The sequence below is a fragment of the Pecten maximus genome, chromosome 11 (genome assembly GCF_902652985.1).
Source record: "Pecten maximus chromosome 11, xPecMax1.1, whole genome shotgun sequence".
Taxonomy (NCBI): domain Eukaryota; kingdom Metazoa; phylum Mollusca; class Bivalvia; order Pectinida; family Pectinidae; genus Pecten; species Pecten maximus.
This window is the reverse complement of record NC_047025.1, coordinates 12,897,332-12,921,525: the sequence shown is the minus strand read 5'-3', so window position 1 is coordinate 12,921,525 and position 24,194 is coordinate 12,897,332. Positions and strand designations below refer to the sequence as shown.

The following is a 24,194-nucleotide window of genomic DNA, read 5'->3' as shown; positions in this document are numbered from 1 at the left end:
GGATGTAACCTTCTTGTGAATCGTCTGAAATACCCATCACGTCGAATGTTTCTCTTTCTTGATCATTAAGCCAACAAAAGTCATGGGTTGGGAGAGACTGCGACATCGCCCAACCATACAAATTGTTTGTGTCTAAGTATGCAATATATTCTTTGTCCTTACTAGGGTCATAACCCGGGACGTAAGGATTATTAGCTTTGGCGTGTCGGTGAGTTATCATAGATATACCACCTCCCAAGCCTTTCTCGATAAATAAATGTTGATCAATATCGGTGAGCAGCTCGAGTTGAACGCCAGTCATTTTGAGTGCTGCTTGCCAGGCTAGACCTGGAGATGTATAAAGATGGGCAGCATCGAGACCGTACGAGTCGAGGCACAGATTCCTAAAATTCTCGAACACATCGGCAAGGCCTAAAACATCTGTCAGAACGTAAAGGTCGGAGTACTGACCCGAGGTTCTGAATCTCGAAGTTCTCCCATACAAGTTTGGCATGCTCGTATGCCTCTTGTGTTACACCCTCTCCCGTCAAGCTACTATGGAATGCTTCGTGTGGTGGTAGTTCTTTTTCTTGGAATCTTTGGGGTCCGTCAAAATAATCGTATGGGTAGACTTGTTTCTGAAGTAAAGGATCGATGTGGTCGTTCCCAAAATGTTGTTGCATGTGCTTGAATGTTGCTACTTCCTCTTTTGCCAAATTCTTCATTAATTTTTCAAGAGAAGTTGGCAGAAATTGATAGCTATCTATGAAATCCATGCATCCCAGTGAAAAAGAGATGTATTTCTCCATATTATTGGGTATACATTTGATTTCTTTGTTTTGAATTTTACCTATGGCCTGCATGATGAGATGAGAATCGTATCCTCTCAGGTTGTGAAAAACAACCGGAATACGACCGGTGTATTTGTAGTTGATGTTGCATTCATTGTGTGCTGCACCCCTGAATTGGCCAGTTACGTGACAATGAACACGAACTCTCTCTTTCCATAGGTCTTTCTTACAGATATGACATTTGGTAGCCCCCTTGAATGACTGCCAATCTTTACCCGTCATAACCAGCGGCTCAACATGTTTAAAGCGCTGTTCTATTTCATCTTGTTCCCTTACCATACATTCGATAAATTTATCTGCTACATCTGGTCCTCTATAGACCACAGGGGTTTTGGATGTCTGTTGTGTGAAGACCTACCACTTTGTACGCGAAACTAGACGGTACGTGTTGCGTCGTTTTTTCGGTGTATGACGCATTCGGCTCTTTAGAACAACCAGATATCGGTACTTGAAATGACTCAAAATCCGCATATATGATATATGGGACTTTCATTTGTTTCCTGAAGTCTTTGTAGAACAGCCATTTATCTTCCTCTTTCGGAAGATCTACTTTCTGAGTACCGTGCACGCGACAATACTGCATGTGGTCATTCAAAATTCGTTTCTTGGTGAATCCCTGCAGACAATAAATACAATGGAAATATTGGGTTTTATGCGTGTGTTGATCGCTCAAAAGCCTGTCTACATTCTTAACCCAACAGTAATGTGACTTTTTAAGGTCCGATATCAGTAATAAATTAACGTGATTATCGTACCGCTGTTTGGTGACGTGTATTCGGAATACGTCACTTTTCTCGAAGCCAAAGACGTTGATATTGATCTTGTTCTGATTCTCAAATCGCGGAATGTCTGCCATTTTGACCGGAAAAGGAATGCCAGTTAAATCCAGTTCGGTCACGTGGTCCTTGTACTTACTCACTCTCTCAGCATTCCCGCTTGGTTGGATGTAAGGCTGCCAAGACAGACCATAGGAAACAGTTGTTGTCCCTGTTCTGCACGTTGATGATGGCGTGTTTCAACCTCAGCTTCATCGGGAGAGGGATGTAACTCGATCCCTTTAACGGTCTGTAGCGCGCCACGTGTATCTTGATCCCTAATACTTTGTCGAGAGTCCAATTGCTGCCTTGTCTCTGGTAATCTATGAAAGACATGTATATTTTCTTGAATGATTCCCTCATAGCTTCTCCGATGTCTTCTGTTTTCAGAGTCACGTGACATTTCCCCCGGAAGTGAGGTTCTACCTTTTCCATTGTGTCTCCTTTACACTTAGAAAATCGGGCCTGTAGGGATAGGTACCACTTGATTCCTCCTCTCAATAAGCTTTCTTCCAATCGTTTAGTGACGTCATTAAAATGATATTTAAGAAAAGTCATGGGGTCAAACATGGCCGTTGTTTTGGCGGGAATATCGTAGATGGCCATGGTTCCATTGAGTGCTTCAAGCAAGGGTCATCCGTTGTCTGTGTGTCCGGATTTGCTCCTCCTACTTGAACATGTTTTTTCATGTGACGCAAGTAATTGTCCCGTCGAGTAAATGTTGCATTGCATTTTTCACATGTTAATTTTCTGCTTCGGTGGGCACTCTTCTTATGACGGCTAAGACTCGTTTTATGGGCAAAGCGTTGACCACAGATATAACATGCATAGTCCATGCGGGCTTTCTTTGATGGTGGTTCCATAACTATTAATCCTGATTAAAGAACGCGAGTTCTACGGCTATCGCACGGTCAATTCAACACCGTTGTCACCAACAGCGGAGTACCACCCTATAAAGGGTCCACATGAACTAATAAGTCGGAAAGAAGATTCCCGATAATAACGGGGACGGATCACTTATAGCCTATCTTTCCGTGTTAGACAAGCAATCCCGCCCTATATCGGTACACCTTAGATCATGCGTAGTAATTACCTCAGAATATGATAGTTACCAATATTTTCATTCAGCCCGACGTGGTTTCGCTCTGAAACTTTTTTCAGAAACTGGTGTCAATCGACAATTGTTCGGCCTTTTTATAGGCGCTGGTCCATCGCGCTATCATAATCTCCAATTCCGATGATTTGATTGGATAATGATCGGAATGCGGGACCTCTGTAGGTAATACACCCTGCAGTTGTCATCGCCTGCCGCTGAGTTCGGACGTGTTTTTTTTAATTCTCCGGCTAATGATCACCTATCCTATGGCCAATACACCAAGGTCAAATTATGGCCTTTAATAAATATAATGGCTGTGTATACACTCCTCGCTTGAACGCCTACGCATTTGTACGTTTAAGGTGCAGATTTAAATACACCTTGTTTAAATACGTAGTGGGTACGTTTAATCCCTTAAAAAGAGTGAGTTAAAAATAGCCGTGTGTACATAGTACTCCATGTTTAAACGTAGAACAAACGTTGCATGTAAGTGGTTATATGACCATTCGTTTTAAGATGTGGTTAATCGGATTCATTTCTGACAGATTTATAAGACCTCAAGGACATATGTTTGGATACGAACAGGCAGGTTTGTACATGTCCGTACTTGTCTGTATTTGGTGACCTACTTTGCAAGTATACGTGTGGAATGACTCTCCCGACCCACATTCGTTCATCGGGGAAAATAAAATGTTTTACATAAAATGCTTTAGTTGTTTTTTATTTTGTTATGCTAGGATATATTATATCCCTCCATCGTTAGCTTCACGTTGGGAGGCTAATATAGGAGGGTAGACACCTAATATGTAGGAGTTATATGGGAGGCTAACATGGGAGGCTAACCGGGAGGTTAACATGGGAGGCTAACATGGGAGGCTAACCGGGAGGCTAACATGGGAGGCTAACCGGGAGGTTAACATGGGAGGCTCATAATTGTACCCTTAATAGAAAATGAGATATCTTGTGTCCTGGTATGATGAACCCTTCCTACAGGAGCCTTCATTCCACAGCTTATGTTGTCTATTGTTACATTTACACGATCGCAAAAATCGGGCAATTCAGTCAAGGCTTCAAACTTTGACAGAATTGGTCAAAATGTTTCTGACAGTGACGTTCTTCATTAAGTCTCCAACTATCGGTTTGTTGTGGTTTAAACCAGCTTATATATATATATATACATGTCTGTTTTGCCGTTTGCCAGGAGTCTTCGTCCTTACATGACCTTATTGTATTGTATTGATAGGACATCAAACAATACCACACCAAATCAGTAGGAACATCGGGGCTCATATGCAACCAGAAGACAATAGTGGCTTTTCAGATTAGTAGTTTATTCAAATTTACAAATTACAATGTAAACTATCTAGTATTAAACGCATTTCTTATATATTGCTGGTTCGATAGCAGCAAAAAAGCACAGGTTTTAAAGGTCTGGCGCAACGCCCATCAGATTCTGATCATCTAGAACGACTTGTTAGATGAAAGAAGTAACATGAATTTTCATTGTCTTAAAAAAGTATGCGATCAGCCTATAACATACAAAAATGACGTCGATGTTTGTAACGTCACTTTTGATTGGCTGATACAGCAGTGTAGTAATTTCTAACAGAAAAGAGTCCATCGATAAATGTAGATTTTCACTCACATCGATACACAGAAATTATCTACAAGCAATTTTTAACAATTACCGAGCGAAAATACAACATGAACAAATTAGAGCCAATTCATTCATCTATTATCTATGTTATTTTGGTCTGATTAATCATTTTCCATAAACGCTTGCAAACATATCTGTGTTATGTGATAAACAAAATCCTTCATGAGTTTCTATTTCGCATGACATTCATGAAACGATTCTTAACCATTCATTCCCTATCCAAATTTATATAATCTTTATATAATATAAACAAGTAAAAGTATGATGGATTCATAATGTTTTTTAAACTTACAGCTAATATGCCTTTATTAGAAATTCATCTAGTGTAGCTTCTACAAGGATACGGAAAGTTCTTTTTCAAAATTTCACTTTCGAGTAATTTCAAATGAAAGAACCACACTTACGAAAGTTAAATATGTGCTTTTTCTCTGTAAATTATATAAGTACAGATGTACTCCGATATGGTACCGATGCCACAGAGAGAGATTGATACAAAACATGTTAGATATTTAAGTTAATTGGCAAAGAAGAAACACAATTGAATATACAATATATAAAAATAAAACTCCTGGATATATATAGTCTATTTGAACACAGTTGTTTTTTTCACTCATACAAGTACATCCTATATTAAAGTATCTTGGTTATCAAAAACTTAATCGTCGAAATATATTTGACAAAATATTGCTAATGGTTTGTTACATATCTTCTCCATAAAAAACTCCTGTTTTATGATTACACTTCCTGGAATGTTTTGAACAGATTGAATTAGATCCTAGCTATTTGCACAAACCTTACAATTATGCTAACTCAAATTTTTTTGTGGTGGTTTTTTCACAAATTTCAAAAATTCAAAACATTATTCCAATGCTTCTCATCTGAAAATGTATACATTGATGTCAATTTTTCCTTTGGACATTTTAACAGAAAGAACTGTTCTTACAAAAAAACATATTCATGAGAAAGTTTCTTTGGTATCTTCTCATCATTGATGAATAAAGTAATATTAAATCATCACTTAGTGAAAACCATTAAATCACCACTTAAAGGAATACCATTGAAATAAATAACCACTTAATGAAATACCATGAAATCACCATTTAAAGGAATACCATCAAACCACCACTTAGTAGAATAGCATTAAATCACCATTTAATGGAATACTATTAAACCACCACTGGATGTTATACCATTAAATCACCATTTAATGGAATACCATTAAATTACCACTTAATGGAATAGCATTAAATCATCACTGAATGGAATAGCATTAAATAAATCACCATTTTATGAAATATCATTAAACCACCACTGAATGCTGAACCATCAAATCACCATTTAATGGAATACCATTAAATCACCAATGAATACCATTAAACCACCACTTAATGGAATATCATTAAATCACCACAGAATGGAATACCATTAAATCACCACTCCATTGAGAATAAGAATATAAAATGGTTATGTGGAATGCAATTAAACACTTTTGCCATAATCGATTTTATTGTATATTCCAATATGAAATAAATTGAAACACTTTGGCAAAATACATTTTGATTAGAAAAGAATTTTGGCATACATTTTGGCATTTTCCCACAGAAGTCGGATATTTAGTGACATTCCTCAAATTAATAAATTTTGACACTGAATTGAACATTATGTTTTGCAGTAATAACAAGTGCATGTTTGCTTGGTTTTCCAAACAAAAACATTATCCATGTAAATAAAACCTTCACCAGTGTGTTAAAAGGTTAGTCACTATACAGGGAATTCTTCAAATCAAAAAGACAAACATTTAAATGAAAAAGAAATATAAATGAAAAATACTCCATGTTAATATCAAGATTTAAAAGCACTTAGTATTCAGTAAGTTCATGTTTGAAAAACTTAAAACTATTTCCTTCCTAAACTAGTAGTTATTTAATAAATACTTTAAATAATATGTATTTTGCTAAATAAAAATCAGGTTTTGGTGTCTGTATAAGTGAGTATAACTGCCAGACAAAAAAAAAGAAAAGAAAACTCTTAAAGAAATTTCTTTGACTGCTGGTTGAAAGAGAAAAAAAATACTACTGTGTTTAGTATAAAAAATGTCCTTAATAACAGAATTGAAGAGAAAAGTATTATATAGTTGTACATTTTCCATGAGATCAACATTTTATACAAATATAAAGCATACATGTATAGGTTGTACTGTATACTGTATAGCTAAAATTTGAAACCTAACAACTTGCGGGAACATTATGTTTTAAAAAAAGCGGTTCTGAAACTTTTGAAATAAACAGTATTTATTCCCCTAAAATATCTTTGGCACAAAATAAACCCCCCCCCCAAAAAAAAAAGATGTGTTATATACATATAAACAATACTTACAATATAATAGTATATCATCTCGAAGCCTCAATAATGGAAAGTCCAAATAGGAATCTTTTAAGTTTGCTAGTAGGCCAAAATTCAAAAAAAAAAAGAAGTTTAATCCATTCTGCTTTTTCTCTCACACACTTCAACTGTAAGTGCTTTATACAGATTGCATACACAACATGTATGAAAAGAAACTTAGACAAATTAATACAAAATGTATTAAGATTTTAAAAATGACAAAATCAAAAATATAACAATTTGAACTGGAATGTTTGACCTAAAAAGAAAAACTGCAAAGAATTAGAATCACAGGGACTTAGCACAAATTGCCAGTCAATGGTCTATATAACTCGATTGTGGGTTGGAAGTTAGCGCCATGTCCCTGTGACTAGAATGGGATTCAAACATTGAACATCTCAAGAGTAGATAAAATAATAATAACAAACAATAATAGACACATTGAGTAAAAAACTCTCCTCACATACTATAAAAAAATAAGATGTAATTATTTTTAATCAACTGGGCCCACAGATGTTCATATACAATTGTATGAGCCTTCAAAGTCTTTGTTAAATCCCTCAAGATAGTAAGATTTGCTGAAATGGATCGTTTGTTATGTCTAGCCTTTGTTCAATGTAAATAAATCTAAATTTTATATACCTCCAAAGCTCAATCCATAGGACAGAATAAGTAATTTTCACAAAAAAAAACAAAAAGAAAAAACAAAACAAAAAAACAACAGTTCCAACAGCTATGCTGACAACTGTAAATCTTACCTGTGACTGGACTGACCAATCATTATTTAACAGATTATGGGCTACAGAAAAATCAGTCATATGACCAGACTGAAAATTTCACATTGTATATTGGAGATTAAGAGTCAATGTTAGCTCTCAATCAGTGTGAATTCATTTATCTTTTGTTTTGTGACATGGGTGAATTTTTATTTGTGGTTTGTGTCAATTTCTATAGTTTTTCTATTAGTATAGGTGGATGAGGGAGCACTTACATATTACATGGGACTATAATCCAGTGGTTATATGGGAAAAAGAAAACATGACACTTTTCTTGTAATAAAGTTGATACCCTATGTTATGTTAACTTTTCATCATCTTGTTAATTACACTAAGTGATTAAGCTCTTAATGAACCCTCCCCCAATGGACAATGGATATCATCATTACCAATTATAATCTGTTTCAAACTGATTTTAGTACAGCTTAAAGGAGATATCTATGAAATATAATCTTACAATGTGATCTGATATATATTGTAATTGAAAACTAATACTCTGATCTACCACAATAGAGAATTTGGTTTTAAATTTAGTAAAATTATAGTCTGTTTCAAAATCTTTACCTATTTAATTTTGGTTTATTTTGGTTTTCTATCCTTTGAAGGTGTCCGACAGAATATATATGGTATTTTGGTTTTTTTCTTTATAAAATAACATACATAATGTCAAATTAGGAACAAACAGACACAACTTTCAAATACAATGTGTATACAAAGTTTGTAGGACATTCATATTGTCTACAAAGAAAAAGGACTGAAATAATGAATCAATTTTCACAAAAAGTTTTAAATCTACAATTGTGTCATAAATCTGGTGATCTGCTTTGGACATTGTCTTTCTATGGCACTACAGTGATCCCAACAGCCCTTTTCGTAATTATGTTATTTAAATGAATGTAGTTATGAAATCATATGATCAACGAGAAAACTCAATGATAATCTAGTACCCTTTCTTGACCCTTCCCCACATCAAAGTCCATGTAAAATGGAGACAAGATATTTTGAATACAAATCAGTGGGTATTTGGCTACAGTAGACATTTAAATCATATTCTATGTGTATTTGGATCCAAAACTGCCATCAAAAACAAGAAATACAATTTGGAATATAAAATCTTTAACAAATAAATCTCTGAACAATCATTCAATGTGACTTTGATACATGTCATATTTATCCTGTTAGTAAGCCCTGAAGAGGTTAATAAATTGCAGGACAATTAAACAGCATAACCATTTTAACTGAACTTCATAAGACATGGGCGGGCTTATTACTACCAATTGGTTATTTCTGGATAAATACAATACTCTTCTATTTGATCATGCCCATCTCGCCAATTCCCAGTCTTTTCTGTAACTGTGCTGCTGTTTTCTTGAAATCTTTCTCCATGTCTGCCATAACTTTCATGTCTGCAACAAATTTAGTGACACTTTTTGGTTTGTTGGTCGCGGAGTCGACACGTACGCGAAGCTGTTGGCCTATGTGGTCCTCTGGTGGTTCTTCGTCCGATGAGTCTGTACTATACTCCTCACCATGTACTCCTGGACTAGATGCCCCATCCTCTTGTGAAATATCATCTTCGCCTTGATTTAAGTCTGATTCTGAATTTATATCCAAACTAGGAATATCTGGAGCAGGTGTCGTCACTGGAGCACTCGGTGGGGAGTCTTGGGACTTCTGGTAGGTGGGTTGTGATTCTGTGTGGCTTTCCTGAGGGAGAGTTTCCTCCCCTGTTTGCTCCTGGATGATATTCATCGATGGAACACTAGCTGACTTGAGACGCTGTTTCTGAGCTGGTTTCTTCTTTGTAGAGGATTTATTGCTGACAGGATGCGTAACTTCATACTTGAGTGGTCGGTCATGCAGCTGGGTGACGAACACTGTCAAAACAAAAATCAGATAAATCTGTCAACAAAAAATACACACAAGGTATAAATAATAATAAAAAACTCTTCTTTTCTATTTTGATGATTACTTTTATAAAACTGTACTTATGAAAAGGCATAATTAATGAAAAATATAAAAACTTGTTTCTGCTTTTTTTCTTCTGTTGATTTTTTTTTTCATTTCTCTGCAACTTTGGAGAGAAATACAAAGTCAGGACCCTAGATTTAATCCTTTCCCTCTTGTGGGATGTATCTTTCACTTTTTCCACTCCTCATTTTCATTTCATTAGATTTGCTCTATTATCTTCCATCATTCATTCTTCAGTCATACAATATAAGTTGTTATTAATGATATGATTAATTTTAAGTTCATGAAATAAATTCTCACAAGCTCTCTCAAGTCTTTGAAAATTTCTCTATACTTTAAAGACGTTAATTTGCCAACCAGGTATACACTGCATGCTTCTCACAAAAAATAAAGTGCAATTATTTATTTGTATGCAGGTGTGAGTTTATATGTGAAATAGAATGAAGTTTGTTAAGAGCTGATAGAATGTTAGAATAATTAAATTAATATAAATTTTTAAGGTTAAAATGATTAATTAGCATTGTAAATGGAAGGAAGGATCCAAGGACTGTTAAACCCTGGCCTTCCTTCCTGTATCGTATGTGCTGAGAGAATAAAAAAGAAACTAGAAAATATCTGTAAGACCTCAGCAGTTTCTGAGATCAGCTGGTTAAAATAATGCATCGGGACTGTATGAGTCTGGACATGACAGGACGGGACAGGAAAGGTAACACTATATACCGCCCATTTCATGGTGGGGGCATAAAAAAACAACCATAAAATAGCTACAACGATATATAAATACATGCATATCTAATAAAATTAAAAAAAAAAAACAGCTTCATAATAATTATGATCGCTTATAAGACCAAAAAATACACAGAAAAATACTGAGGTGGATCAGCATGATTCAATAGTTTGTTTAGATGCAAAACACACATACGCACCACGCACGCATACATGTCGCACGCACGGGAGGCCATCCTTAAATGACCTTACAGTGTAGATGTTAATAGGACGTTAAACAAAATAAACCAAACCAAACCAAATGTTTAGATGCAATTACATGCATAATTAATTATACACCTATACATGTACATATATACAGTCTATTCTTGTTTTCAATCAATCCTGATAACTCTTTGTCTTATGTGTAGCATCATTTTGAAGAAGTGAGAACATACCACTAGCACTCTTAGGCCTCGGTTTCTGGATGGTTTTGTCTTTGTTGGTTGTAGCTGTGAATGCACTGGTAGGACGAGGCTTCTTAACACCATTGTCTGGACCGAACACAGCATCCAGGTCAAACAGATTTGTCTGTAGGGGAAAAAACAAGATTTAGATTGAGATCCAATATAGCACTGAGGACAAAAAAAGTTTAAGCAGAAACCTATTTGTTATTATTATTATTTATTTCTCTGATTAAGTGAACAAAAATGAAATACACCCAATAAAAAAAATAATAATAATAAAGGAAAAGGATGAAAAATTTGAGTAAAAACAAAGAATTTTTTTTTGGGGATAAAGAAAAAGAAATTAAGGAATTAAAGAAAGAATTCAAACACCTCACCAGGTCAAACAAACTTGTTGGAAAGCAACGTTAACAATGTAATTAAAGTTTCATCACATATATTTACCCATTATATGTACCGGTAGGTACTTTCCTGGAGTGTATATGTCTGTAAACCTCCCCCTCCTATGGAATACTTGTTAATGTTTGTAAAGTAATATCAGTTGAAGAATAAACATGAAATTGACGATGATTGGCAGTTTACCTGTTGATATCTTTGCGGATCATCGTATGGGGTTCTGTACTTCTGTCTGTTGTCACGGCCATTTTCTAAATGATACAACCCTGAAAAAGCCTGTAAAACAAATCCAAGGTGTCATTCATAAAAGTTATCCCCAATAAATCTGATTTATCACTGGATCTGGACTACAGATACATATCTCACAGGCCTTAAAGGACAAAATCTTTGCATGTTTATAACTTAAATGGTCCTTCTATTTGGCAATCTCATTATGAAATTGTCCAATACAGTCAGAAAAGATAAGTCCAGATTTTATTTTCTTGTGTTTACAAATTGAATTTTTTTTTTATAAAATTTGAAATACAAAGTTGAAGTAACATACTGAATTGGTTTTGTTCCTGTCGCTAGTTGGTTGTACAAAAAGGTCATTAAAGGTCACGTCTGGATTATTCTCCTTCATATTGGTTCGCTGTTGCTTTTGCGCAGATCTGATTCTTCCTCTTGTACTGCTGCCACTTGTAGGCCGCGATTGGACATTATTTGACTGGAGAAAAAATGTACAATCTTAACTACAATCATATTATGATCTCTGCATATTTTTTCTACAGAAATAGCATTGAAGCTGTTTCTATAGCCTTTTGAGGCATATGAAATAAAAAGGACCCTGTTTTTTTTAAGGATTCCATTCAAACCATACTAAAGGACCATATTTAATCTAAAAACAGATTTCACTTTAAAAAATATCCAGCGCAAACCCTCTTCATACCCCTAAAATTGAGTAAGACAAAGCTACATGTATTGTGAGCAAAACACTCCTCAAAAGTCCAAGGGTTGTGCAACTTTATGTACAATTATTCTCTTCACAAGATAATTAAAATAACTGCAAGGTAAATGAGAATGTCACCCTTGAATTTTGAAGATGGAGCAATACATTGTGCTTTAACCACTTTGAAAAAACTGAAGTGTAACTATTAATTAAGATATTGTATACCTCTTTACAGAATGGGGTACAAAACCATATTGTAAAACACAACATTCAGATATATACCCAAAATGTGTAACATTGTATATGAATATCAAATAAATGGAAATTGAAGCAAATCTTTTAGGTCCTAACATGTATCCAATTATATCTGTACTTGTTTCTTATTTGCTATTGGTCTTTGGTCTTTTATAACTTTAAATGCGACTGGGTTCTTAAGAACAAAGAAAGAAAATGACTGGCAAACAAACTGATCATTACAAACCTATGGTACCCTATGGTATGATATCTGACAGCAACACTTTTATATCTATACAAGACACAGGGAATATACTACCATATCTATCCTGTAATAAGCCTGGAGGCAAACACAAAACATGGACTCAGATTTGGGAAGTGGCTTATTGCAGGAAAATTAAACAGGATTTATTTTCATTGAACAGCAGGACATGGGCTTATTATCAAACAAAGGCTAATTATCAAACACAGCCTTGTTATAAGACATGGGCTTATAATCAGACATGAGGTTATTATCATACATGGGTCTATCATCAGACATGGGCTTATTGTCAGACATGGGCTTATTGTCAGACATGGGTTTATTGTCAGACATGGACTTATTATCAGACATGGGCTTATTGTCAGACATGGGTCTATCATCAGACATGCGCTTATTACCATACAAAGGATTAAATCTGACATGAGCTTATGATCGGCCATGTATTTATTACTAAACATGGACTTATTATCAGACATAGGTTCATTACCAAACATGGACTTATTATCAGACATGGGTTCATTATCAGACATAGAGTTATTGTCAGACATGGACTTATTACCAAACATGGACTTATTATCAGACATGGGTTCATTATCAGATATAGGTTCATTATATAATATCTCACATAGGCTCATTATCAGACATGGATTTATTATCAAACATGGGATCATTATCGGACAATGACTAATTATCAGATAAATATGGTAATTACATGGACAATACAATGACTTGAATCTCATTAATAAAGCCATCTTCGGTAGCCAAGGGCTACTAACCTAGTGAATACCAAGTTATAGTAACCCTGGCTAGCAAAGATGTTTATAAAGCCAGTATCAAAGACCATGAAGTAGACATGAAAATACTTTCTCATACAAGGTTAACCTTAAGTTGTATCATTTCAAACTAATATTGATTTGTACTGATTGGCTTTAGATTTATAGCCATACACAAGAGCTATGGAGCATAATGGTTCGTTCCTCATTAAGAAATATGTGCATGTCTTACTCCCTAACAACAACCACATATCATTATTGACGCTAATATACAAGTTAATTCTGACAGGTATTAATATCACAGCTTTCTTGCGAGAAAAAAATCTTCTTTTTTTTAATATCAAAATTTAATTATTTTTAAACAATCTTTAAAACACAATTTCAAAGGCACTATGCTGAAGTTAAAAAAATATTTTGCTATATCAAAAAAAATGAATGGAAATGTAAATACTCATACAAACTCTCAGACATTCAGCAAATCCTTTACACATCCATACCTTCTGTACAAAGTGAGAATGATTTCATTAAACTTACCCCAACACTTTTGAGGAATTGTTTGTCGACTTCCTCGTATGATTTTTGTTTGTTGCGGAGTGGCGTGACAGTTTTGGACATATCATGTTGATGATTTTGTAGTACCTCATCCATGTAAAGTTGTCGGTTCCGCATATAAATCTGCTGACGAGCATGAATTTCCTCTTGAATCTGAGCATATTCTCTGTCCAGTAGCTTAATAGCAAGTCTCTCCCATGTCCTTACAACTTTCTCCTGTGAACAAAACACAGAAAACTTACACATGCTAGTACACTGTATATTTTCTTTACCAATTACATCCATGATCTTCTTAGTCAGTTCTTCTCAAATATTAATGGAATAATCATATTCAACATTTACCATAAATTAAATTAAGTAATAATTTTAGTATTTACCAGGGGTATACTGAATGTAGTTCATTCTGACATTAATGGATGACATCATGATCACATGTAAAAAAACCAAAACAAGCAAGGTAACAAAACAAGCTAAGGGAATTAAGTCTGTACATAGTAGTTAACTGAATCAAACATCTCTTACTTCCAAATTTTCGACCTTGTGGTCTAATAGTCAAGGCAAACTTTGCTAATATATGCATGTATTGGTAATGCTCTTCCTCAGATCTGGGTTCAGTCCAAGTTTGTTTTAAATTGTTCTGACTGTTTTGTGTTCAATCACAGGGACTTGGTAAAATGTCAAGTCCTTGTGCAGTGAATTGTATGAAATATTCCTCTATCTACATGCTTACCTTAAACTCTGGGATAGCTGGTGTGTTGGTCGTGCGTTTCCCATCCTGAGATGGTTGCATGAATTCAGGTGGCTGGAGACCTGTGAATCCAGAGTGAATGTGAAATGTGAAAAGCAAAACAGAAAGTGTACATGCAAGTATACATGAAATGTAACCCCACCATAACTGCTATACAGAACAATATACAGAAAATGTAATTCGCAAAAAAATGATAATTCAGCATATTTCTTTCATTGTGAAAAGATAGTGCTAAAATAATGTTACCACTGAAATTATATAGGTTTATAGTTTTTAACAGGAGAGGGAAAATGCGTTACCATTAGACTCCAATAAGGGACCTTAAAACTGTAAACAAATGCTATAACTAATTGAACTAGTGATGTGCTGTGCTTATATAGCTCGGCGTGCGCGGCCATCACCAATGATTGGGCCACTTCAGCTTTGCTCAGCTATAAACTTATGAATGTATACAGAATTTAAAAGAAAAGTGTATTCCAGGGGAGGGTGGAGACACAATGTCACAGAAGGTAGAGAGTAAAGTAGCAATCCAGACAAATCTGCCGTGGATACAGGTGTATACACAAGGTGTCATCAAAAATCCAGGTAATACCCTATAGCCGAAACAACGCTCTCCAATAAATCAGACCATTGAATGAATCTATCTCAATGTTGGGCTCACTAATTATATATTTAGTAACTATATTTTCAATAATGTCATTTCTTCAATAACACATGAACGAGTCAAAAAATATCTTTAGTCAATCCATCATGACATTTAGAACTGTGTAATAATTGTCTGTCAGTTAAATAAAAAGTTTCATTTAATCAAAAATGCATGAATAGAAAAAGTATACACATACCAATAATATTTCCCAGATGTAAAGAAGCATTGAAATCTCCGCTCCAAGATCTAAAAAATAAAAGTCATTTCCAGTTGAAATATCACTGGATATAAATATTTAAAGCATTTTAATTTGAAATCATTTTAATTATTTGACAATGTTTGTTTGTTATTGTGTTTGTTTGTTTCTTTGTCTGTTATCTGACTTAAATTCTCACAACAACCAGGGTCACATGAGGGCAATTTTGCTGCATTTGATTTTACATATATGCCATAAGCATGAAAAGAAATTAATTTATAATATTACATATTTCTTTAATTTTTAAATAAATACTTACTCACTAAGATTTTTTTTTTACATTGTCAGTAATTGGTTTATAGAATGTAAGTGTATTTCTTCCAGAATATACTACACATGCATATATTACTAAAAGTATTTGTGAACTCTGGACTTACATTCAAAGGTTTTCTTAGCAGTGAACCATTGAAAGCACAATTATTCAACAGATTTATCATTATGCATGTTTTCATACTTTCTTTTCCTTTCAGTAAAAAAACATGAAATACAGGAACAATATAACAATCCTATCAATGTAGATCTCAATTACCTTGGAGATTTTTTTTTTTTTGAGTACAGAGAAAAGAAAAAAATATTTTTCATTGTTATTTGAATAACATAGTACGAGTGTTAAATATCTAAATTGGTGCTAAATAATTACAAAACAATAAATACTTTAAAATACTGCAATGTATAAGTCACCTCTTCACTAGAGTGATGAGGACATTCATTTGTTCTGCTAAATTCTGTTTCTCTGCATGACTTTGGGCAATATCTTGCTTCAGCTTTGTGATGGTATCTAGAAGTGCTGTCATATTCTGGGGATGCCCAACATGGCCATAGAGAGCCCTGTCTCCCTGTCCTCCAACAGGCATTTTGAGGGTTAATGGATGGTACCTGTTTAAATGATCTGAAAATAGATGAAGGGGAAAATGGAAGCGATACACATCTTATTCAGATATTGGAACACGGGAATCAGAACAGCATTTTTTTATGTTGTGCTCTTACTACATAAATCACAGATATATATTCTTATAACTGACATTTTGTTTTTGTCAAATATGTACACCATAGATTAACTCTTGATTCTAACAAATTTCCAATTGCGAACAATCAATGCAAATTTTGATAATTTTTACCATGTTTTTGTATGTTGGCATTATATGCAGTGCACTGTAATATCTTGTCTTAAAGATTGAAGTATATACAATGTCACCAATTCCAGTGTGATATTCAATAATTAACCCTATAACCTCCTCAAATTGTGAAAATGGTTGAATCATTCGATATTTCATTACATTTGATCAGAAATAAAATCTTTAATAAAAGCATGTTTTGAAAGATATAATAACTACATGTATATAACAATGCTTCTACATGGCAAAGATCATACTATAGGACACCAACAAAATACATCTATCTTAACACTAATTTTATAATATAAATGGCTATATCAGCCTTTCAATTTGTGATTTTTTAAAACACCATTCATTCTTGGACTAGATATTTGATCACTGCATTATTGTGCTACATGGAATCCATATGTAACCCAATTCCAGAACCTTATATAGCTATAGCAATATCTGGCCATATATCCTGCACAATATTCAAATGTTCCTAATATTGGAATTATCAATTCATCAATAATAAATGTATTTTAAACTGGAAAAATATAGTTAATGCAGAGGCAGGAATAATTAGATTTGACTCTTCTTCCTCCACTTATGGAACATGTCTCCTAGGATGGAGCAATGACTGTCTGTTGGGCATGTACAGATTAAAATAATTAATTAAATGAGAAACATAACTTATATATCCATATCTAGCCGATACATTTTGATTTATTATTCATTATAATTACTTCCTTATACTTATTACGACATATGTATAATGCTTTGCATGTCTGTGATGAATAAACAATTAGCTCTCCTGGAAGAAGTTTTTGTCAGAATGAAAGAGAAAGGACAAGATTATTGGTAACACATTTGTAGCTGTCGAGACAAAACATCCCTCAGGAGAGCAACATTCTCGCAGCTTCTAATCTGTCCACTATGTATCCTGATGATTGCTGATGCCTAATAGAAATAACGATATCTTTGTCATCATGGCTGCTGGTATTTTAATAGAAATCTATTTTGTGATGGCTACAATTTATATATAGATCTACCAACTGAAGAACACACGATTCTAACTAAACTATACTTGATCAACATCAGCTGGTTACATCATGCGCGCGAATTATATGTCTACAGTACATGTAGCAACAGATACAGTGTCATAACATTCCGTACGACAAATGAAGACACTTATTGATCGGCAGAGGCAGAAGCTGTGTACTGATGAGTCCGTCCAGATTTGCTAGATCGGTAAGTAACTGTGCGGCTCATGTGTGTTTAAAAAAGAAAATTTAACATCTAAAAGTATATATAATGTATACGTTTCTTTTAAGAGTGAATTCAATAAACTATTGTGAAATAGAAGCTCGCGAAGAAACCATAAACTTACCAACAAAGTTGAATGGAATTTTATCAGAACGCCATGTTGTTTACACAAATAACTATGCATTCGAACTTCTTCGGCTTTATGTTATGATTAAATGAATAGTCTGGTGAAGTATCGAATGTAGCATTATCCATCCCTGTCACATGAGTGTTTGTAAATAATCCAAGTTCGCAGTAAGTTAAAAGCTTTTTGAAATGTTGATCCAGGAAGGGAAAGCCTGCGATTGAGAAAGATGGCGTATTTTCAGCAACAGGGGTATGGACAACCTCAGGGCCCTCCTCCTGGTGGCATGGATCAAGGATTCCTGTGGAATGTGTTCCAAAAGTAAGATGGTTATTTGTTTGACGTTTCGGTCCTAAAATATCAGCGCATTCAAAATTGTATCAATAGGAAAAAACTATCCGATTTTCAGCTCTGTCACGGTTCATTTCCGAAATTACAAATGCAAATTGTCAATCCATGATTCATTCAGGGATGTCACAATAAATTTCTGTAATTGCACACTTATAGAGGCATTGATATGCTGTCTGATACTTTATCTTTCCTTGAACCATGCAGCTTTTAAATTAAAATTTTGATATCATAAAAATTAGATTGAAATAACGTTATAGATACTGTATAGGTATAGAAAATTGGAATAATTATTGTAATTAATCTGAACTTTATTATATACGTATGTATATGACAAATTAACATCAATCCAAATCCATGGCCACCATATATCCTCTCTTGACACTGGGCAAATATATGTTAAAATATCAAAGTAAAGTACATAGACTCGAATAAAAAGCACTTGCAATACTATAATTCAACTGTAAGAAACACTTGGTTGCAATTATATAACTGTGTATATAACTATATAATAATATAGAACTTGGAAATCTGTTATAATGTTGTATGTCAATTTTGACATGTTTTGTCGTTCAAATTAGGGAACATTGGGTTGTCAGATTTTTTTTCATTTTGTGAATATAAATTTTGAAATAAAATGTTTTGGTTGAGATTGTATGAGACAGCAATATGTGTCATCATGGACTTGGATATCCAAGTCTGTGGTATTAATATCACTCGGATGTTTTGATTTATCGAACCTACTGTGAAAAATGTAGTTAGTCTATATAGCTACCCCGATCTTCTCGCCACAAAATGCTATGGAAGTTGAATTAGCTTAAAAGTTCAAGACAGGTTGAGATCATATATGCATTCTAAGAAGAAAACTGTATATCTAATTTTTTTTAAAATATGGAAGTTATTCAGTCAGAGTAGGAAGTTTTTACAGGGCACATGTAAAATTATCAATAGTGATAATAATTACAGTGTTAAATGTATGTTGTCAAAAACAGCATTAATAAAACAAGAAATGAAAACAGGTTTTGTTTTAATTACTTGTAATGAAGTCATTCTATGAAATAAATCTGTCAGTATTCATATAAATTCTTTCTAAGTTTCTAAGATATATTTATGTTATCAAAGTATCGAAGTAAGAATTTTACAATGTATTAAAACATATTCAAATTTTTGTAAAGATTTTTTTGGAAACCAACAGTCTTGTCAATTCAATGAGACGTTGAAGCAGGAAATGGAAAGAAAATGTTTTCTTGAAACAGAAAATGGAAGCTTAAGGGGGACATATGTTAAAACTAATTACTCACAGCCTAGCTTACTCCAATAATATTAGAGGTTTACACACGACAGGAAACTTTTGACAGGCTGTCATGTAACAATATCCACCAATTGGCAATGTAATCAGGTGGAATAAGACCTCATATATACGTATAGGAGTAAGCCTAGCTATTATATAATTTTTTAAACAAATACATTTAACAGGAAATTTTGACAAGCTCAATGTAAACTTGTACCTTTCTAGAGTTGATAAAGACAGGAGTGGTCAGATTAGTACCAAAGAGCTTGGGGAAGCATTGTCCAATGGTAAGTTGGGTCACTGTCATGCATTGCCTTGCGCATGACCCTAACACAACAGTTATCTTCCCCTGACTGCCTGCAGTAGATAGGCATTTATATCATATGCATGCTTTGTTGTCTTTTTAGTTTGCATTGTGATAAAATTCAAGTTACTTTTTCTTCACAGAAAATGTTTTCACTTTTCCAAATTAAAAAAAAAATCCTATATCCTGCTGAAGGGTATAAAACACGTACAAGTTGAAAAATGAAAATCTGAAAAACATAAACTCTCTCATATTTGTGTTTTTAGTAAACACAATATATCAATATGTTCTTGTTCCCATTTGACATCCCTGTGTGATCAGATTAACAGTTGATAAATGTGGTACAAATACATTAATAAAAAAGACACACTTTATATGTATCTTTAAAAAAAATGTGAATAGAATTTTCATTAAGAAAGATAGTATGTGAAATCTTAATAAAACTTGAATTGGATTAATCTAATTGTATAGGCCAAGGGTGTGTATAATTTCACTAATCCAACTCCCCAGGAATAGTGGGTTTTGGGTCAGGACTAATTAAAAAGCTGCTTCATGACACTGACTAGCATGTGGGCTAGTGAAAATTTCCTGTTATAAATCTGGAGGAAATGTCAATCTGTTTCTGTACTGAATTTTTCAGTTATAAATCTGCATTATAAGCCAGTCTGTACAAAGTTTTGATAGCTGTATGCATATATTAATCAGGCTGATACGATTTTACAACCACATGTGCATATGGTTGACATTGGTTCAACACATAATCTAAGTGAATCAAAAACTTAGTTATGGCATTGATAGAATTAAGAATTCAAGTGCAGGAGTGATTCAGATGCAGACACAGGTTTACGGACTTGTCCACCTATATATATTTGCGGGTATGATTTAATTATGAAGTAACCGTAAGTGATCATATCACATGGATTGTTTGGATCTTACAATTTATTATAAATCAAGATAATCTTGCTGCTGTTGAGATTGAAACAAGATCGTTGGTGTTTCTGTAATTTGTTTTGATAGGTGTGATACATTCACATAGCAGATGTTTGCATGATTAAACCAAATTAAGAAACTGTTGGCTTTCTTTTTAAAATAGGAAAAACCTTTAAAGATATAAATTGGTAAATACTTGATAGTTGTTCACAACATTATCATCTGAAAAGCTTCCATTATTATTACAACATTATAAATTAAAATTTGAACTGTTGTTTTCATATGTTTATAAATATAAGCTAAAAGTGATTTTAATTTCATTGATATTAATTGACACCTTTAGTTCAAGTCCATTGTATTTTTTGCTAGCTATTAATTTTTCCCTCAGAAATCAGATGGAGAATAAAATATCTAGAAAGTACTAAATTTCAAGTTTACTTAATTAAGCATTGAACTGTTACCAAATGGTGGTATACAGTCGATATGAATACAATTTGGGTGACAGATAATAGAATGTCGCCCGTTAGGGCAGGGCGACATGAAATATTTATCTGTCACCCAAATTGTATTCATATCGACTGTATACTACCATTTGGTAACAGTTCAATGCTTATATTTACATTCATAATTCTTTTTTATTTACTGTAGCTTAAGACGCGTTTAAATTTGCCGCTTCCCCTTTCACTGACGTCATCAGGTTCAAATACCGGAACAGCCGAAACTTCCAGAAGGATTAATATAGTCCCTCATGTCGTTATTAATACCAAACACATACAATGGTTTTACACAAATTTGGCTTTATTTTCTATTTCATATACGTTTGTAGATATCGTTAAATTATTCACAATTGCATAATTTCTGATTGTTTAAAATCCAAGCCGTTTTTCGGCGCAATGCTATACGGTTAACATTTAGAAGTGATGCGGCTTTGAACGGGTATTGCACATGACAGACTTGATTCCTCGGAAATACTTCAGTTTCTATCGACTGGATTTACATTGTTTTTAGAAGAATATCAGTTCTTAAATTCTAAATGAAAGTCGTCTTGACAGTAGGTGAAAAAGAGACTTTTTGAGTTGTCGTGTCGTACATTTCTGAAAATTCGGAAACGAGCCCCTGTGAGTGCAATCTAATTAGAATCTAGATGGTCATTCACACTACGTTACATGAACATCTAACAACATCCCATGAGGGGTCACGTCGAGGTGACCTTTTGGATTAGCCAATCAAATGACTACTTCCAGAATCTTGGAAGTGAATTTTATATGTCCGAATTAGCATGACTAGAGTGCATATATTGAATTATCTGTCAATTTGTTTCAAGTCATTTCGTCCTACATAGCATATAGCTATATACATGTGCCGAAATGGTTTGCATCAGATGCATGCTGTGGCGAAATCGTTTGCTTCCAAGACATCGACAAATTGACAATTCGCCCTGAAAGTGAAATACACACATCTCAAAGGTCATCAGAACATGACCCCTCATGGGATGTTGTTAGATGTTCATGTAACGTAGTGTAAATGATCATCTAGATTTTGATAAGATTGCTGTGAGTGTGACAACATTGACAATTTGATCATTCTTAGATCAAGAACGGCACTTATAGTTATTTTGTGTTCAGACTACATTTTGTTTTAATTATAAAATATCACTCTCATAACTTGTGAAGTTGCTTTATTTTTTGTGTTGTGGATAATAAATGCTAGCATTCGAAATCTCTCCAGGCCGAAAGTAAGTGGCGGCCATTGTTTTGACCAGCAACACCTGGCTGTATATTCCTACTCTGACCGAATCACTGTAAATTGTAGTATACAGTCTCATGAATACAATTTGGTTTACTAACGACATATAGACAAATGCAACACAGAATGTAAATATAATGACATGAAACCAGAATCTATTTAAGTGATTGTATTGGTAATCAGACTGTTGATTTATTTAACCAGCTCTATATAATGTTAGAAATTTCTAAAGTTAATTCCCTCTCGTATTTCAGTTTTAAATTTTCAATTTAGATTAAAGAATATTTCAGTTTAACGAAATACATTATTGATCTGCATATATATGGGTGTGGCTGTTCTTTTGGAAACGTTAGAATGTTTTAATTTAACTATGTATATCCATTACAATAAAATTCATTTGTTTTGTATAATTTTAATTATTATGTTGTGTAAACTCCTTGTACAGTAGAGTATAATTACAATAGTCATGACCTTCACATAGAAACCAGATAAAGTACTGAACATTATAAAATTGTTTAATTCTTTATAGAATGATTTATTACACGATTCTGATTAATTCTGTCGAGGAAAAGGTAAAATATTGAAAACATATTTACCAGAATCTATGAACTAAAATTTGCAAGGGCTAGTAGAATTCTGATCAGGTCGACTAGCCTAGCTAAACAAGACTATACTAGTTATAAAGCAAACGAAAATTATGTTGTGAAGAAGATTATTATCTTGTTTCTGATTAAAACATTTTGTTAGTAAAAATGATATTTTTACCTAATCTATTCTGAATAAATTAAAAGACATCCTGAGATGGTTGCATAAACTCAGGTTTTATAATCATATACATGTATATATATATACATTGTTTGTATGATGGTGTTTTCTGAGTGGCATTTTTATTGATTTTTGCAAAATTTATTGACCTTAACATTTGTTTATTTCTGTATTTGATTCTAAATGTCCTGATGAGATAGTCCGGATCCTCACTTAGTTTTGAACAGATCTCTTTGAAACTTGTTAGGCTTTATGGTACAAATTTTGATAAACTGCAGTAGCTTCCTGGTTGGTAGTATAGTCTGATATGTCATGAAATTTCATATACTTGTTTACAACCATTATTTCAAATTCAAGTTTTAATTAACACCTTTGGTCAAAAATGGGGTCACTTTAACGATTAATAGGATTTGGATGTCTTTAATCTATCAATTTTTCATACACATCTTCACAGCCATTATCACTTCTAAACATTTACCTATCAATTACAGTACCTGGGGTAGAAAGTGAGGCCTCGTAATATACAAGTATGTACAAAAAACTACATGTATATTTTTTTGTATAATTTAACTCTGTTTCTGAAAAAAGTTTAGTACTCAGTCTCTTGCAGTCAGATGTTACTTGGCTAGATCATAGTGTTAAAACCTCAAATCATTATATTTTATAACATGGACATTTTGATATACTAGCTATATAAGATTTTATTTTGAGAATTGGACTTAGTCAACATTTGTTAAGAGAGTTAAATGGATGGTTGAATTTTTATTGTCGGGCATTTAATTCTGCTGATTTTGTTTGGGTTTCTTTGCCAAAGAATTTATATACAAACTAT

The 24,194-nt window shown here is 33.6% G+C and overlaps 2 protein-coding genes across 5 annotated transcripts in view; one reads left to right on the top strand and one right to left on the bottom strand.

The window, feature by feature from the left end:
• Positions 1–5,414: 5,414 nt before the first annotated feature.
• Positions 5,415–18,186, bottom strand: LOC117338332. 2 transcript variants are annotated; one of them, XM_033899637.1, is made up of 9 exons: positions 17,979–18,186; positions 16,176–16,383; positions 15,435–15,484; positions 14,575–14,654; positions 13,827–14,060; positions 11,640–11,801; positions 11,282–11,371; positions 10,691–10,823; positions 5,415–9,433 (listed from the first exon to the last, which is right to left on the bottom strand). In XM_033899637.1, exons 2-9 carry the CDS (start codon positions 16,346–16,348, stop codon positions 8,865–8,867), a joined length of 1,491 nt encoding a protein of 496 aa, XP_033755528.1. In that variant the 5' UTR covers positions 16,349–16,383; positions 17,979–18,186; the 3' UTR covers positions 5,415–8,864. The 2 variants fall into 2 exon arrangements, with proteins under 2 accessions (XP_033755528.1, XP_033755529.1); XM_033899638.1 differs by lacking the exon at positions 17,979–18,186 and having other exon boundaries at positions 16,176–17,035.
• The window catches only part of LOC117338333 (programmed cell death protein 6-like), a 20,378-nt gene continuing 14,365 nt past the window's right edge, over positions 18,182–24,194 (top strand). For 2 of the 3 annotated variants that reach the window (XM_033899641.1, XM_033899640.1), the window contains exon 1: positions 18,182–18,299. In XM_033899641.1, the coding sequence (XP_033755532.1) occupies positions 18,233–18,299 (67 nt within the window). In that variant the 5' untranslated portion in view covers positions 18,182–18,232. Of the gene's footprint in view, positions 18,300–19,842; positions 19,905–24,194 lie in introns of all 3 variants that reach the window. The other variant, XM_033899639.1, reaches the window with a different exon arrangement.